Here is a 17,008-nt window from a genome sequence, read left to right as displayed (position 1 = left end):
TTTGGAATCACCTGTCTGGAGAACCCCTGTGAGGGGCATCACCTGCCCCATAGAGGGGAGGAAACAGGCTCAGAGAGGCCTGGGAACCTGGCAGAGAGCCTGTACCCCCTATTCTGTCCTTCTCTGAAGCAGCTCTGCTGTGGGCGGGGCCTCCCATCATTTCCCCGCCCCCGGCCCACCCAGCCCCACACCTTGTTGATGTCCTCCACACTCTGCACCTGGAACTCAGTCAGCCCTGGCACATACAGCTGCCCGCTTCCATCTGGGCACAGCCGGATCTCCAGTTTCTCCTGGGGCTCCTGCCCCAGCAGGTCCCTGAGGGTAGGAAGGACGGTCACTCCCTCCTCCTAGTTTGCCTTCGGCCCGCACTGCACCTGCCCCCAACCTGGAATGTTCCCCCAACCATCACACCTCAAGAAGCCTTCTTGGACCAGGCTAAGCCCCTCCTCCTCCCCCACTCCGCCACCCCCTCCCCTGCACTCAGGCTCATGAAGGGCAGAGAGGCAATGCTGCTCAAAAGTCCTGTGGTGATGCTACTCCTGCCCCACGATGCACTACCCTCTGTAGGCAGGTGCCCCCAAGACCCCACTCTCACTTTTCACTACCTGGTGCAGCCTGCAGGTAGGGTGAGGACATCTCAAGGGGAAAAGGGGCACCTCAGTTTGGGTATCCCAGGTGGGCTCAGAGAGCCCTCTCTCTCCTGCCTGTTAGTGGAGGGGAGGGGCCTGGGACCAGTGGAGCCCCTGGGCTCAGTCAGGACGTTCTGCCCTGCCTCCCTTCTTCCCATCTCATGTGGTTCCATGCAGCCCTAAGGACTAAAAGCTGCCCAGGAAGTCTCATGCCACGGCCTCCCACCTGAGGGCCACCACCTGAGGACCTCCCACCTGAGGGCCCCTCACCTGAGAACCTCGTTGTAGATCTCGGCCGCGCTGACGGTGATGGTGTACTCCCAGTCTGATGCCTTCTCCTGCACCTCGGAGAAGAGCAGTTGCAAGGCCCGCTGATTGATGCCTGGGTTCTCAGTGGTCCCCTGGGGACAGAATCAAGGTTCCAGTGAGCCAGGCCTCTCCCTACCACGAGGACTGACCCATGCAAATGCTCACATTGTGTCTGTGGTCCCCACCTGGTCTGGCTACCCCTCGAAGGCCAGTCTCCCTGACTGAAGCTCTCACCTGCATGCTGGTCTGCCCTCGCAAACGCCATCAGCAACAAGCAGCTTCACCTCCTTGGGCTTCATTTTCCCCTTTAAAATGGCCCCACCTGCCAGGATTGGGCCTGGGACTCGAAGCGTCTGGCCCGGGCTGGCACACAGAGGCTGCTGATACACACCTGGCCTTAGTGGGCCACCTGGGAGGGGCACCGGGGATGTATGATTTCCCTGCCACTGCCTAACGGGGCTCGATGTCAGGTAGGCCATGAGCCAGGCTCCGTGGGTGGGGCAGGGGAGGCACAGGCAGAGTGGGCAAGCGACCCGGGGCTAGATGGGCTGGCTGGCCTTTCTAGAAAGAAATCTGGAATCCTCACCTGGGCCTCACTTTTGATGGCACCTCCCCACCTCACCCTCTTCTGCTTTCTGCCACTGGGGCCTCCTTGCCAGGCCTCAGTTTCCCCAGCATGCTCCAGGCTAATAGCTTTGGCTCTGCTGTTCCCCCTGCCTGGAGTGTTTATCCCCACACTCCTCTCTGTGACTGCCTTAGGTGTCTGCACTAATGTCACTTCCTCAGGAAGGCTTCCTCTCCCTGCAAACGCCCGATTCGTCCCTCACCGTTGCTTCCTCGTACTTGGCTGACTCTTTTCCCTAGAACCTGGCAGGACACTTCCTGATTTGCTGTGTGCACTGCCATCTCCCCGCTGGTGGGCTGGCCCCGTGGGGGCAGGCACTCTGAGCTCATGGCTGTGCCCCATGCCAGGCCTGGTGCCTTGTGTACATGGGGCCTCAGCAGGGATGTGTTGGAGGAAAGATGCCCCCGGTGGTCACTCAATTCTAAGCACCCAAGACAGCTGGGAGCCGAGGAAGTGCTGCACACACTCCCTCCTTCTTAACCCCCGTCTTGCTTGGCCTGCTTCCCACTAATCAGTCTCATCAATCCCAGAATTGAGGGAAAAGAAGGTCCAGATTGAGGAAGAAAGGACCACCATGGCAGCCTCCCCAAAAAGCGCCCAACAGTCTGGGCCAGTAGGACACCAGGACACCTGCCCCTCTCTCCTACCCGGGGATCTCACAGCATCCCCTCGAGAGCCAGGGAAATCCTAACAAACCAAAGACATGCCTGGGGCCAGCTTTCCATTTTGATCTACAGTCAAGTTTCTTCCTCCTCTCAACACCCCCACTCCATTCCCAGCCACACCCACAGAGAGCAGGTGGCACAGGCGGGGAGATGAGGCCTGGTAAGAGCTGGGGGCCCATGACAGCCTTCACCAGCCCATCTCTCTTGCTCCCGGGGGATCTCCTTGAGAACCAAGACCCACCCTCATTCACCCTGACACCCACAGGGCCCAGCATGGGCAGCCACATAGCAGGAGCCCAGTAAATGTGTGTGGGTGAAATGAAAGCCAGTCCTGAGAGACGTCACAGTGATCTGCCCTGGACTCGGAGCCCAGGCCGAGACCCCTCTGAGGCCAGAGGTTATTGTCGGCACACCTTCCCCTCCTCTGTACCTACTGGGGCCATGCAGGTGTGCCTGAGCCAGGTGCCCCCTCTTCAGGCCTGGTGCCTGGGCTAACACAGGTAACTCTGAGATCTGCTTCGAGGTGGCTGTGAAGACCAGGTGAGGCACAACACGCCCCAAGCAGAACCTCGAGACCCATGAGGGAAGCCCCCATAATGGCAGCAAGAGGGTGGTCTTCACTCTCTGAACCCCTGCCCCATCCATTGGGTACCCACCTCCATCGTGTATGTCTTGCCAGCACCCGTCTGGCCATAGGCGAAGATGCAGACGTTGAAGCCGTCGATGCAGGAGGTGATCAGGGCCTGCACCTCCTGGAACACCTGCAGAGGGGCCGTGGGATGGAGGGTGCGGGGCTGCCAAGGCTGCTGGGATCAGGGGCCCCCACCAGCATCTCCCCCTGACCACTCCCCACCTTTGGCAACAATATAGCACATGTTATTGTGGGCAACAGGGTCACTATGGAGGAATTTGTGACTAATAAATCACTTACACTAGAAATCAGTGGGCAATCTCATTGCTCTGCTGTTCTGAAAGGAAGTTACTATCCAGCAGCACCTAAGAAAAGGGCCACCCAGCTCCGGAGCTCTGGAGCCCTTCCCCAGCTTCTCCCCTTCTCAAGGTGGGTCAGCAAATGAAGGCAGAGCCACACTCACATCCTGCTGTGAGGCCCGTGGGGAGAAGACCTTGTCCAGCTCAAAGGAGACAGGCTTTCCTTTGTGTAGTAAGTGAATGATGGAGTCATCGTCAGGATCAAAGGTCACAGCACTGGTCGACTCGGGCCCTTCCCCGTCCTCTTTGGTGACTGGCCGGACACGGGCAATCACCCGGATGTTCCCTGGATTGGATCAGGGAGGAGAGAAGGGTACAGGAGAGGTCAAGACCAGACTGCCTCCACACTGGTGTCCATAGCTGGCTAGTGGCTCAGGAGCCCTCTGCCTTCTAAGCAAGGCCTCCAGGACAAGGTGGTCCAAAAAGCTGTTATCAGTCACTCACACTATAGTATGAATTCACGTATCAATATATTTTCTTGTTGAGCAAACCGGCTGAGGGTAGGAGCCTCATCTTGGGGACATGGAGGAAAAGTCAGTTGTGGGGCTCAGACATTGCACCCAGTTTGGGTGGGATACCATAACGGACAACTCTTTACACATCTGGACTTCAGTTTCCTCAGCTACACAAAGAGGGGCTTAGGTCCCAGTTAGCCATGGGGCTTGTTCTATCACTCTTAGAAGGGCACTGGCAATGCCAGGACAGGGCTTGGGAATCAGATGGGCAGACAGGACCAGGCAGAGGGTGCATGACTGGTAGCACATGGAATGCACACAGGCAACAGGGGAGATCCAGGGGTGTTTGGGGCACAGATCTGATCATGCCACCCCCTTGGCTTCATGCCATTAGGTGGGATCCCAGAGCTCCTAAAAGGAAAACTCTCCACCACAACCAGCATGGCCCTGCCTTCCCTCCCCCTGTCCACTCCAGCTCACAGTCCAGGTCTCAGTCCTAGCTTCCCCTCCTCCAGGAAGCCCCCCAATACTCCCAACTGTCAGATACCCAGGGGCTCACAGAGGCCCTCCCCAGCCCAGGTAAAGGGGCAGTGATGGGGTTCTCTGGGTGGATAGTGATCACTTTCTGCTCCCCCAGCTGAAATGAGTACCGTGAGGGCAGGGATGGGTTATGTGGGGCCCACAGCCATATCCTCTCAGTGTCTGAACAGCACCCGGCACAGAGCAGGCACTCCCTAGACCTGTGTGCAGTGAATGGGTGGTGTCTCAAGCTTGACCAGGCTCTAAGTTACAAGTGGCATTCCAGCCACCCACCACCACTACTTCAATCCCCACCCCTCAGCCACCTGGTAGCCTGCCACGGGCATTGGGGCAGAGTTGGAGAGATCCCAGGTGGACCACTAGCCATGCAGTTTTGAGCAAATCCCCTGTGACTTCTCTGTGCCTTGGTTTCCTTATCTACAAAGATGGAATCACAGTCTCTCCTCAGTGACAGGGCACAGTTCCATGGAGTGCTGCTGGGGGCCGTGGGGAAGGGCAGATCACCTCCGAGGTAGGTCAGGGGCCGCTCTGCTGGGCACCCCCCAGCCCACCCAGCAGTCACCTTTCAGCCGCACCAGCTCATTGTGGCACTTCTTACGCAGCTGCAGCTCCCGGCGGTATTTGCGCAGCAGCTCCTGGTTGTTGCTGTTGACCTCCTCGATGGCCTGGCCGATCTGGTAGGGGACGCGCAGTGCCGTCAGGGGGTCAGCTCCATCAGCCTCGCTGGCCCAACTGCCTGTCCCCGACAGGCTGCTCACTGCCTCCCTCCCGCCTGGGCTGAGGACTCAACGTCAGATTTTCCCAATAACCCCTCTGGGTAGGTACTGAGACCAGGCCCATTTTACAGAGGAAGAAACTAAGCCCCAGAGAGGCTAAACCAATAGCTCAAGGTTGCTCTGCTGATGGGTAAATAGGACTCAGCCTTCACTCCAGAGCACCAGCACCTGGCTGACCACATGATTCAGCTGGACCCAAATCCCAGCTCTACCCTGAGGAGCTGGGAGACCAGAAGCAACTGGCTCTATGGCTTCCAGCCTTTTCTCATCTGTAAAATGGGTATAACAACATCGAACCTGTGGATCTATAGGAGCTGGTAGGTAAAAATGGCCAGGTTACATTTCATAAGGAAAAGAACAAGCTGCAGACCACTCGTACACCTGCTCCCCTCTGCTGGGTGAAAGGGAAGTGTGCATACATGTATGTATCCATCAGCAGTTTTCATCATGCTCAGAACACCCTTCAGGGGAAATACTGGGAGACCAGCTGCCTTCGAGGAGCAGGCTGGGTGGCAGAGAGAAGCCTCTCCTTTCCTTTCTGTGGGGTTTGTACTTTCAACATGTCTGTGTATTATTGACACAATTTTTTAAAGGAGAACTGTTTTCGATTCCCAAAATATATCAGTCTCTCTATCTTGCAGAGCTGTCATACAGATTCAAGGAGCCGACGGCTATAAACAGCTCGGCACGTAGGAGGCACTTAAGAGACATTGGCTATTCTCATACTGTGCAAGTACAGCTTGAAAAAGTTGAATTAAACCTAACAGATGTAAGAATATATGTAGCATGTTTGAGATATAAAGCTCTGCCCAGCATGTACTGGACATAAAGCTGTATGTAACTTGTTTGGCTTTAAGAGTCATAACAAGACAGATGCCCAAATTACCTTCCCCCGACCAGACAGTTTTTCAAGCAGGGTCTGGGGACGGCAGTGTGTGTGGGAGGGGCGCTGCCGTCGGGGGAGCTCTGGCTGAGTGTTTGCAGGGAGCGCTGGGCAGGCGCCGCAGCTGTCTGTGCGGCCCGTGCTCACCTCGGCCTTGACGCTCCTGAGCGCCTCCTGTAGCAGCAGAGGGAAGCCGCGCACCTGGCGCTTCAGCCCGTTGTAGTCGTTGGTCAGGGTCCGCAGGGCGGGCTGCAGTGTCAGCAGGTTGGTCCGGACGCCTGCAGGGACACCAGGGGTGTGAGGCAGACCGGGTGAAGGGCTGCCTCACGGGGCAGGCTAAGGCCCAGGCTGCCAGCTCACCTGCCAGGTTCTCGTGCACGGCCTTCATCTCCACCTGGGCTCTGGCAAAGGCCTCCTCGATGGCCCGGTTCTTGTCCTCCTCCAGGGACTGCATCTCCTCCAGCATCTGCCCATGTGCCCGCTCCAGCTCCGACTCGTACATGGCGATCTGGCAGCCAGGCCGGAAGCTCAGTGCCGCAGCCATGGGAGGGAAAGAAGCCCCACCCCTCACGCCTGGCACATGCGAACACCCACACCAGAGGGGAAGGGTTGCCATCTCTCCCTGAAAAGGCTGGGAGCTCCGTGCATCTACTACTGCCCAGCATTAGGCTGGCACCAACCTGGGTCCAGGCACATAACAGCTGCACAAGCCACGGGACCCAAGAGAGCAGGGGAGAGCATTCATCATGATACTGACTAGAGCATCCTTCCAAGAGTGTGTGTGCTGGGCTCTGAGCAAAGGGCCTCTTGAGCCCCACTGGGAGGTGGGTTCTGTTGGAACCCAAGTGCTCAGCCGCTGCACCGAGCAAAGGCCGGCCTCTGGCGTTCGAACCCCACGCGCACATGCTCCCCGATAGACACGCGCCCCCTCACTTGGCCCGCGCACCTGCGCCCGGAGCTGCACAGTCAGCTGGTGAGAGCTCTGCAGCTGCTGCTCCATCTCCTTCAGCACCTGCCTCTGCATGGCCACCTGCTCCTGCAGGTGCTGGTTCCGGGCCTGGGACTCACTGAGGGCCTGCTTGGTCTTGGATGACTCCACCTCCACCGTCTTGATGACGTACTGTGGGGGGAAGGACAGATGGGTACACCAAGGTGCGTAGGTGCCTTGACCTCACCCTGGGGTCCTGAGGGGACCCTTAGGAACATCCCACCAACAGCCTCCAGAATACTAGAGGAGCCATGAGGTCCCGGCTCTCCAGAGCGCTGTAAGGGCCTCCTGGAATCTTCTCATCTTAATGAGCCTGGCTGTGGCCAGAGACTGGGCACAGAACAGACAAGAAGGGCAAAGACAAGGGCAGAATCTAACAATGCATCACGTCCATGCCTGTCACACGAGCACCTCAAGCATCAGATGCTGGATACCTAGACATGCCTGGCCCTGTACAGCAAGAAGGGGAAGGGATAAGACTGAGTGCAGACCTGGAGGTACTCATGCCTACTTAGTCACCAAGACAAGCCCCTCCTATGTCCGGCCCATCCTGGGCTCCAGGGATCAGAGCTGAGGCACAGTCCAGGGGTGCACAGGGTCCTGCATGTGGCTTCCTGGCCCCAGGCTCACCTTGACGGGTGGCGACTGGGCCCGCAGGCTGGCAATAGTCTCGTGGCTATCGCGCAGGCGTCGGCTGAGCCGCTCCTCCTCCTGCGCCTTCTCGGCCAGGCAGTCCTTGAGCCGCAGCTCCACCTCGGCCAGCCGGTCAGTCTTCTGCTGCACCTCCAGATTCAGCTCTGACAGCATGCCTTTGTTCTCCGCCACCTCCAGCTGTAGCTGGGACAGCTTGTCACGGAGCTGGGCACTCTCCTGTAGAGGAGGCACGGGGGGCGGGACAGGTGTGAGGGAGGTAGATGGGGACTAGCAAGCAAGAGCCACTGGTAAGAACTGGGGTGACTGTTGGGAGTAGAGCCCCCCGGGACCACCCTGGTCCTGGGCTCACCTGGCTGTGCTCACAGCCCGTGCAGGGGGCTGCTGGCTTGGCCCGCAGCTCCTGCAGCTCCGCCTCGCAGCGCCGCATCTCCTGCCTCAGTCGCTCATTCTCCACCATCAGCAGGTCCCGGTGCTTCTCCAAGTCGGTGCCTCCCTGCAGAGAGCCAGAGCCGAGTGGGGGCATGTGGTGAGGGCAGATCAGGGGAAAGACGGAGCAATGAGGCAGAGACAGTGCAAGGGCCGGGGAGAGAGGAGAGGTGTGGAAAAAGAGAGGAGAAAAGAGAAAGGCCAGTGATGGAGAAAAGACAGAAGGGGCTCCAGAGGAGATAAAGACAAAGATAAGACAGAGGAGAGGAAGAGACAGAGAAAGGTGGTGAAACAGGAACCGCTCCCGGCTGCATCCGCCCCTTTCATTCTATTTTCCTGAGTGTGAAAGTAACAAGGAAAGTAGTATTTATACACAGAGTTCACACTCCACTTTACATCAGCGAACAAGAATTAACCTCCCTCCCTTATGGGTCACATGGCCTCTGAGGGCACAGTGAGTGGTGACTGGTATCCAGTGAGTGTTTCTGGGATAGGATGCTGCCCCGCTTGGGTGGGACCTGAGGGCTTGGAGGAGATGGGGTGACACCCCTCACGTGGAAGGGTCGGTATGCACAGGGACGGGCCAGCCCCCCCACCCCCTCAGGATGGCACTGTCAAGCTCACCAGCTCCGATCGAAGGCGGCTCACTTCCTGGGCCTGGCTTATAAGCTTCTCCTTCAGGTTTTCTACCTGCAAACACAAAGCCGGGGCACAGTGAGCTTTGTTCCTCACCTCCAGCCCACTCCCCAAGCCTCTTGCCCAACCCCACAGCCCCAGCCCTCTCTTCAGGTGCCTGGTCCTGACAGCCCTCAGCACCCTCTCCCATCCCAGGACCCAGCCAGCCTGGGCTCTCAGGAAAGTCTGGGGAGCAAATGCAGCAGAGGTGGCCCTGGCGCCACCCAGGGTCCACGCCAGGTGCAGCACACCGGGAGACTCAGGAGGCTGACCCTCAGGACGCCTGCCTTGCACAGGCCCCTGCCCAGGCTGCACCTACTTTTGTATTTGCAATTGTGTATCTTTTTTTTTTTCTTAAAAGGGCCCCCAAATTGTATAAACACCAGGCACTACAAGACCTGGATCGGTCCTCAATCAGCCCCTAGAATTTTCCACTTTGAGTGGTTCCTGGTGAGTCTGCCTGTGGAGACAGATCTACCAATGACCAGGGCACATTTGTGGCCTGTGTCCACCCTAGCTCCCAGTCTGCCTTCCCAAAGCGCCGTGGCCAGTGGAGGCTGTTAGAAAGAGAAGGGGTGTGCACCCCATCAGGAGACAAGAGTGACCTGGCTCAGCCAGAGGGCAGGGCAGGGAAACCAGCCCTGAGAGAGCAAGGTCCCCGCGGGCCGGGACCCTTATCCACATCAGCCCACCTCCAGGAATCTGCCTTCAGGAAATAACCCCAAATACAAAGATTTTGGCACCAGCATTCATCAGAGCAGGTTTGGGCTTTTTTTTTTGCAGAACATTCTGTGATGACCACACCGCATGATGGAAAAGGTACGGTGAGAGTCAGACTCACTCCGTGGAGGATAAGGAGGTGCAATTTACACGAGCAGGCCACGAAACACTGGGCTCTTATTGCCTCACATCAGGGGACAAAGTCCACTGCCCACAGGGGCCGGCCAGGTCAGGTGGGTGAGGGGCAGTGCAGGGCTGGACGCCCTGCAGCCACCTGAAGGAGGCAGAGGACTGTAGCTGAGCAGAGACACAGGCCCAGTGTCACCAAATTTCTGATCTTTCAAGAGAGGCCAGACACTGGGATTTTCAGGGTGTGTGTGGACATCGCTGAGATGTCATCAGCAGTCTGGGGGCTCAGAGCCCACTGTCTCCTGGGGCTGGAGGAGGCAGCTGAACCACATGTCAGACGCTGCCTCTTTGAGCAGTTGGGGCGGGGGCAGTGGGCCACAGGCTGCATCTCGCCTCCAAGGGAAAGGCCAGTGACACCAGCGCTGCACACTTGTAGCTGGAGGGGCGGATTTCAAGACCCAAGACCCAGAGAGGGGCTGGGAGGCCCTACCTGGATGCCCAAGGCCTCCTGGTGGACAAGCAAGTGATTTGAGGGCTGCGACCGAGAAGGTCACTGTCACCTCCCCCACCCTTCCTGGTCCCTTCCTGGCAACGCGCTGGGCATGGACCAAGCCAGCAGTAAAGCCTGTGCCGCTCCTCTGCCCGCTCCAATCCCCCTTCTGTTAAGAGCCTGGTGCATGCAGGGCTCAGTTCCTTCACCCTAGAGGGCAGTGAGGGACGGTTTGAATAAGGCCAACTTTCATTCCTTAGTCATGAAATTGGGAATAACCTGAATGCCCAACATTAGGGGATGGTCAGTGAATTATAGTACATTCACTCATAGACTTAGTTTATCAGGAGTTTTAAATGACGTGGGGAAAGGCTCCTCAACATATAAAGTCAAAGAAAAATCCAAAAACAAAATTGAGTATGCAATACAAAAAGCAGAGGTCCCTGGACTGCAGAATTGTGTTTGACAAATTCTTTACACTTTGCAGGGTAAAGAATATGTATTCAAATAATATGTATTCCTCTTGCACTCTCCCCATCCTCATACAGGTGGATTCTACCTCCTTTCGAAAAGCTGCTGGCCCCCCATCTCCCTTCCCTCCCTCAGAAATCACCCCAGGGAGATTCACTTGCACTGAGCTGGTTCCCCACACAGGCTGCCTCCTCAGCATCGGGCCAGGTGTGCTCTGACCTCTTCTGTCCCCAGCACCACTGACACTCAGACCTCGATGCAGTGAAAGAGGGGTCTTCCAGTGTTTACATGGGGGTCAGGATGCCTGCCTGCCGCCTGCCTGCAGTCCAGTTCCTGTTCTCTTCTTACATCACAATTGGAACTCTAGGTGTTCCTAGCCTCTGTCTGCAACCTCTGAGGGGCGTCCCCAAAGGAGGTGGCTGCCAAGTGGGGTGGGCTGAGGGTGGTGCTAGGGGATGAGGAAGAGGCTGCAAAAGACCCTTTTTGTCAGAGGTGTCCGACACTCAGTCATCTCTGGCTTGTCTCAGGTAGTGGGGGGACACAGCCCACCAATGCTGCAGGGGGGCTTGTCAGGCACAAACCACCCGACGGTGCACGGTGACTGCGCCCTGGCCGGCTAGCTCCCTTTGGGGCTGGGAAATAAGAACACGTGCTGCCCAGGGGTGGGACCCTTGCCCTCCACCCAGAGGGATCGCTTTGGGAGGGCCAGGGGTCGGGGGGTGGGGTGGGGGGGAAGACGGCAGTTAGTCTCAGCCTGGAAGGGGGAACAGGTGGGAAAACAGTGGGCAAAGAGACAGAGAGAGAACCACAGCTGGGAGGCGGGCTCGGAAGGGTGAAGCTGACCAGAGAGCAGCGCCTTCTGCGGGAGGAAGGCACCTCTTTCACCCTCCCGGCACAGCTCTGAGTCAGCCCTGGTACTTGCATCTGTATGCAAAGAGGGGACGTACCTTCTCCATCAGCTCAGAAGGTGACCAGCACACAGCAAACAGTGAACCTGAAGCAACAGTGAGGGGGCAGCACACACGCTCCTGAGCGCAAAAAGCCGGGCCAAAGGGGCAAACGGGCTCCTGACAGGCTGTTGTGACAGTCCCAGGACAGCCTGAGGTCAACCCCAGGGTCAAGAAGGGACCAGGCTGGATTTGTGCAACAGCCCTCCCCAGGGTTCCTCCCCTCTGGCTCCTTGTCAGCTGGAGAAACTGAGCCATGGGCCTGGTGCAGGGGGTGCCCCCGGGGAAGAACTGGGAGCTGGGGCCTATCTGCTGACCTGACCCAAACCCACGGTTACATCTCCCAGGAGAAGCGGGCTCAGCAGAGGGTGGGGCTGCCGTGCACAGGTCTGTGTTTTCCCAGCTGTCTGCTCCTCTTGACACGGACAACCTACTGATTACCTCCCTACCTCCCACCAAGCCTGGCCTTCCATCAACAGCCGTCTTCCGAGGAATGGAGAGCTCTCCCAGGGACAAGACCGAGGCGTTGCTGAACTGAGAAGGCAAGAGGGTCTGGGATCCAGAAGGTCCCAAGGAAACACTGCCCAGAGGCCCGAGGGGAAGCCCAGGGAAGCACCCCATCCTGTTCCCAACACTCCGCCTCCCGTGAGACCTGACTGCTGGCTACATACATGACCACTGACCAGGCCCGTCTGGCCACGTCCATCCCATCCTGCTTCCACTGCCAACTTTTCCTTCTGCCATTGCGGGGCAGTTGAGAACATGGATTCTCAGGCCAGATTGCCCAGGTTTCTAATACAATCATCACCCTACCTGGCAGACAACCTTGGACACCAAGCCTCTCCATTCCTTAGCTATGGAATGAGGCTGCCTCATTGAGGACATCTTGAAGATTAAGTGAGATTAAATGAGATAATATAGGTAAAGTGCTTACTTAGGACAGGGCCCCGCGTGTAAGAAGTTCTATTATTAGAATGAAAGTCTGTGAAGGCAGGGGCATTTGTCTGTTGCTTCAGCATTATACTCCCTGAGAACATAGTAGGTGCTCAGTAAACGTGTGGAAAGAGCGCTGAATGCATGAGGGGCCAGGAGAAGCAGGGTCTGTGAGTGAGTGAGCTGTCAGACAGGGCGCGGGGCAGTAGGGGTGGTGGAGGCTGGGCACGCTGCAGGATGCTCACTTCCACCAAAGGCAGGAGCTGCTACTGGGTGGCATGTGGGAACGTCAGCCCAGAGATGCCACATCTTCCAAAATTTTATGACAAAAAAGGAAGTCCAGATTTTTATGGGAACTTAACTAAGATTTAAATGGTGGCAACTAATTTGATCATTTAAAAAAGCAGACCAATGGGAACAAATAAAAGAATACAGCAAAGTTGCAAGATACAACACATAAAAATCAGTTGTGTTTCTGTACACTAACACTGAACAACCCAAAAAGGAAATTAAGAAAGTCATTCCACTTACAATAGCATCAGAAAGAATAAAATATTTAGGAATAAACTTAACCAAGGAGGCAAAAGACTTGTACACTGAAAACTACAAAACTTTGCTGGAAGAAATAAAAGATGATACCGGTAAATGGAAAGACATCCTGCATTCATAGACTGGAGACAATACTGTTAAGCTGTCAGTACTACCCAAAGCAATCTACAGATTCAATGTAATCTCTGTCTAAATCCCACTGACACTTTTTGCAGAAGTAGAAAAATCTATCTTAAATTTCATATGAAATCTCAAAGGACCCCTAATAGCCAAAACAATCTTGAAAAGGAAGAACAAAGTTGGAGAACTAACACTTTCTGACTTCAAAACTTACTAAAGAGCTACAGTAATCAAAACAGTGTGGTACTGGCATAAAGACAGATATATGGCTCAATGGAACAGAATAGAGACCCTCAAAATAAACCCTCAATTGATTTTCAACAAGGGTGCCAAGACATTCAGTGGGGAAAGGACAGTCATTTCAACAAATGGTGCTGGGGAAACTGGATATCCACATGCAAAAGAATGAAGCTGGACCCTTACATAACACCTTATATTAAAAATTAACTCAAAATGGATCAAAGACCTAAACGTATAAGCTAAAACTATAAAACTCTTAGAAGAAAACATACAGGAAAAGCTTCATGACATTAGATTTCTTGATGTCAAAAGTATAGGCAATAAAAGAAAAAATAGAGAAGCTGGACTTCACCAAAATAAAATTTTTTTGTGCATCAAAAGACTCTATCAACAGAGTAAAAAGGCAACCCATAAAATGGAGAAGCTATCTGTAAATTGCATATCTGATAAGGGTCAGAATATATAAAGAACTCCTACAACTCAACAATAACATAACAACCGGATTCAAAATGGGCAAAGGACTTGAATAGACATATCTCCAAAGACAGTATACACATGGCCAATAAGCACATAAGAAGATCCTAAATATCACTAATCATTTGATAAATGCTAATCAAAGCCATAATGAGATACCACTCCAGACCCATTAGGATGGCTATTATTAATAAAAAAAAAAAAAAAAGGCAACTCAAAAATAACAAGCATTGGGAAGGATATGGAAAAATTGGAACCTTTGTGCCCTGCTGGTGAGAATGTAAAATGGTGCTCCCGGTGTGGAAAACAGTATGATAGATTCCTCAAAAACTTTAAAATAGAACTATCATATGATCCAGCAATTCCACCTCTGGGCACATACCCAAAGTTACTGAAAACAGGGTCTTAAAGAGATAGTTGCACACCCATGTTCATAGCAGCTTTATTCACAGTAGCTAAAAGGTGGCAGCAACCCGGCTGTCCACTGATGGATGAATAGATAAGCTAAATGATATATCCATACAACTGAACATTATTCTGCTTTAAAAAAGGCTAATTTGCCATTTACAGTATGAATGAATCTGGAGGGCATTATGCTAAGTGAAATAAGCCAGACACAGAAAGACAAATACTATGATTCTCCACAATGGGACATTCTTGGAACAGCTAAATTTATAGAGACAGAGTGGAACAGTGGTTGCTAGCAGCTGGGGTACTGAAGAGTTAGTGTTTAACAGGCAGAGTTTCAGTTTTGCAAGATGAAAAGAGTTCTGGAGATGGATGGTGGTAATGGTTGTACAACAATGTGAACGTACTTAATAGCTCTGGACTATACACTTAAAGATGGTTAAGGTGGAAAATTTGATGAGTATTCTACTAAAAATTATTTAAATGGTTACAAAAAAGAAAAAAGCAGGCCAAACAAACAAGGCACATGTGAAGGCTTAGATCTAGTCTCTCACTCTGTGGCCTCTGGGCATATTTTCTAAAGGTTCTATCTTGAGGTGCAGGGGCAGTAAAAGATGGGGTGCAGACTGGGCGTGTGTAACACTGGCAGGAGCCTTGGAAGCGTGGAGGCCACTGCACAAGGGACATCCACAAGAGGAGAGGGGAGCTCGAGGCCACCAGGATGTGGCCAACATCGAGGATAGTCATCCGGACTAGCCAAAGTCTTCCTCAGTAACTAGATCAAGACTGGCATCCTAGGCAGTCTGGCTCAGCTGGGTGCCCCAAGACGGAGGACTTCTGGCCTGAGTGCTCCCCACGGGAGCACAGTGAGCTGCCGGTCAGTACAAACATCTCCATCTGACATATCCATGTGGAGGCCTGAAAAGACTCCCAAAGCCCTCCCAAGGCCAGGTTCCAACAGTGATAATGGCAGCCCCATTTACTAATTCAGCTTTGCCAGCGGGGCAAGGGGGCTTCACCAGGTCATTGCTTTTAATCCCCCCAACCTATGAGGTAGGTACTATTATTATCCCCATTTTACAGGAAGAAAAACTGAGGTTCCAAGCAATTAAGCCTTGGTTAAGCAACTTGTACAAGGTCCCCTGACCACTAAGTGGTGGGCCTAGAATAGGAGCTCGGGTCTGAGGGACCTCCGCTGAGCCCTCAGTCATAACCACTAGGCTACATGGCCTTTCAGGACGAGCGACGTGGGAAAGCAGCCATGTTCAGAAGGCGAGTCTAGACAAGTCTGGGGACAAGGTGAGTGTATCCCACTGTGGGCTTTTCTTAGAGAAGCCACACTCAGTGGAAGACCAGGAAGGTCAATCTGTGTCCAACCACAGCGACACTGATAGGAGACCACAGCACACAGAAGTGACACCTCATGACGCATTGTACTTTACAGTTTGCCATCCATTTTTCTGTCCAGTTTCATAACGGATCTACCCTATAACCACAAAGCAACATCCATTGGACCCAGTTTAGAGAATGGTAAATGAAGGCTCAGAGAGGAAGTGACTTGTGACAGCTGCACGGCCAGGACTAGAGCCCTGCTCACATGACTCCAAATCCAAAACTCTTGTCCCAGTGACCATGATGGTGGTGGCAGTGGTGACACCAATAATACTGGCTCATCTCATCAGGTACTGCTATTATGTCCATTTTACACATGAGGGAACTGAGGTGCAGAGTGGTAATTCACTAGCCCAAGGTCACACAGCAAATGAGTAGTACCAAAGTCAGGACCTGAAGCCGGCTCTGGGCCCCAGTGGTTGGCCACAGCGCCACAGGGTCGGGCCCTCCAAAGAGTGGCTCAGAGACCTGGAGCTTCAAATTCATCTCCTGAGATAGTTTCAGAAAAGAGCTGGCAGTCAGAAAGTTCAGGAATAAAACATGAGCAAAGACCAGGAACCATTCTGAAATCTCCAAATCATCCAGAGGAGTGGGGGAGTGAGGGGAGGAGGGGGGCCAGGAATGTCTGGAGAGCTGTGGCTTCAAGACACCAAAAAGGCTGAGATGTTTGACCTTCAATTTCCCCTCTAAAAAGTAAGTCAATTTTGCTAATTAAAGGGAAAAAATGTTTCTTAAAAATTTGTTTAAAGTCACAAAAGGCCACAGATTGTTATTTCATTTATATGAAATGTTCAGAAAAAGTAAATCCACGCAAACAGAAAGTAGATCAGTGGTTGTCAGGGGTTGTGGGGAGGGGGACATGGGGAGTGATTTAATAGATCTTTGTAGGATGATGAAAATGTCCTAAAATTAAATAGTGGTGATGGCTGCATCACCATCGTAATATACTTAAGACCATAAACTGTACATCTTAAAGAGGTAAACCTTACAGTATGTGAATTATATTTCAGTAAAGTTCTTTAGCAAAAACAAAAACAAAACTTGTTTCAAAAGTGAAGTGCCCAGACAATCTAAACCGGGGAAGGTCAGGGAAGGAATAGCTCTTGCCACAGGCCAGACCTGTGTCCTGCAGGGAGGGCCCTGGACCAGCCCACAGTCCCACAGGCCAGCCCCTCATGCCCACGTTCCAGCTGTATGAGCTGTGGTTCCCCCTAATACTCATTTTGCTCCTCATGCCACAGTCCCTTTGCGCTAACTGTTCCCTCAGCTTAGAACGAATGTACTTCCTCTGCTCTGTGCCAAACCTCAGCTCCAGCATTGCTTTCTTAGGGAGACTGTCTATAACCTCCCTGCAGGTTCTGCTCTCCCTGACAAAGGCCCTGGTACAAGCCCTCACGTGCTGCACGCGCGCCCACCTGCAGGGCGCTTGTTACTCTTCCCAGTTTACGTGCGTGCATGTGACAGACATCTGTCCTCCCCTAGACTGCAGTCTCCACAGGCTAGGGCATGCCCATCTGCCT

At 53.8% G+C, this 17,008-nt stretch overlaps 1 protein-coding gene across 7 annotated transcripts in view; it reads right to left on the bottom strand.

Moving 5' to 3' along the window:
* Positions 1-17,008, bottom strand: part of KIFC3 (kinesin family member C3) — a 34,775-nt gene that overhangs the window by 2,976 nt on the left and 14,791 nt on the right. For all 7 annotated transcript variants that reach the window (XM_064489119.1, XM_064489115.1, XM_031458361.2 and 4 more), the window contains 11 exons: positions 8,565-8,630; positions 7,864-8,007; positions 7,491-7,730; positions 6,819-6,992; positions 6,233-6,380; positions 6,020-6,150; positions 4,776-4,887; positions 3,323-3,504; positions 2,885-2,989; positions 900-1,030; positions 192-315 (listed from right to left, as the gene is read on the bottom strand). In XM_064489119.1, coding sequence (XP_064345189.1) covers positions 192-315; positions 900-1,030; positions 2,885-2,989; positions 3,323-3,504; positions 4,776-4,887; positions 6,020-6,150; positions 6,233-6,380; positions 6,819-6,992; positions 7,491-7,730; positions 7,864-8,007; positions 8,565-8,630 — 1,557 coding nt within the window. The remainder of the gene's footprint in view (positions 1-191; positions 316-899; positions 1,031-2,884; positions 2,990-3,322; positions 3,505-4,775; positions 4,888-6,019; positions 6,151-6,232; positions 6,381-6,818; positions 6,993-7,490; positions 7,731-7,863; positions 8,008-8,564; positions 8,631-17,008) is intronic.

Source organism: Camelus dromedarius, chromosome 9 (assembly GCF_036321535.1).
Source record: "Camelus dromedarius isolate mCamDro1 chromosome 9, mCamDro1.pat, whole genome shotgun sequence".
NCBI lineage: Eukaryota > Metazoa > Chordata > Mammalia > Artiodactyla > Camelidae > Camelus > Camelus dromedarius.
Note: the sequence above shows the minus strand (reverse complement) of the source record. Positions and strands in the feature narration are given on the sequence as shown.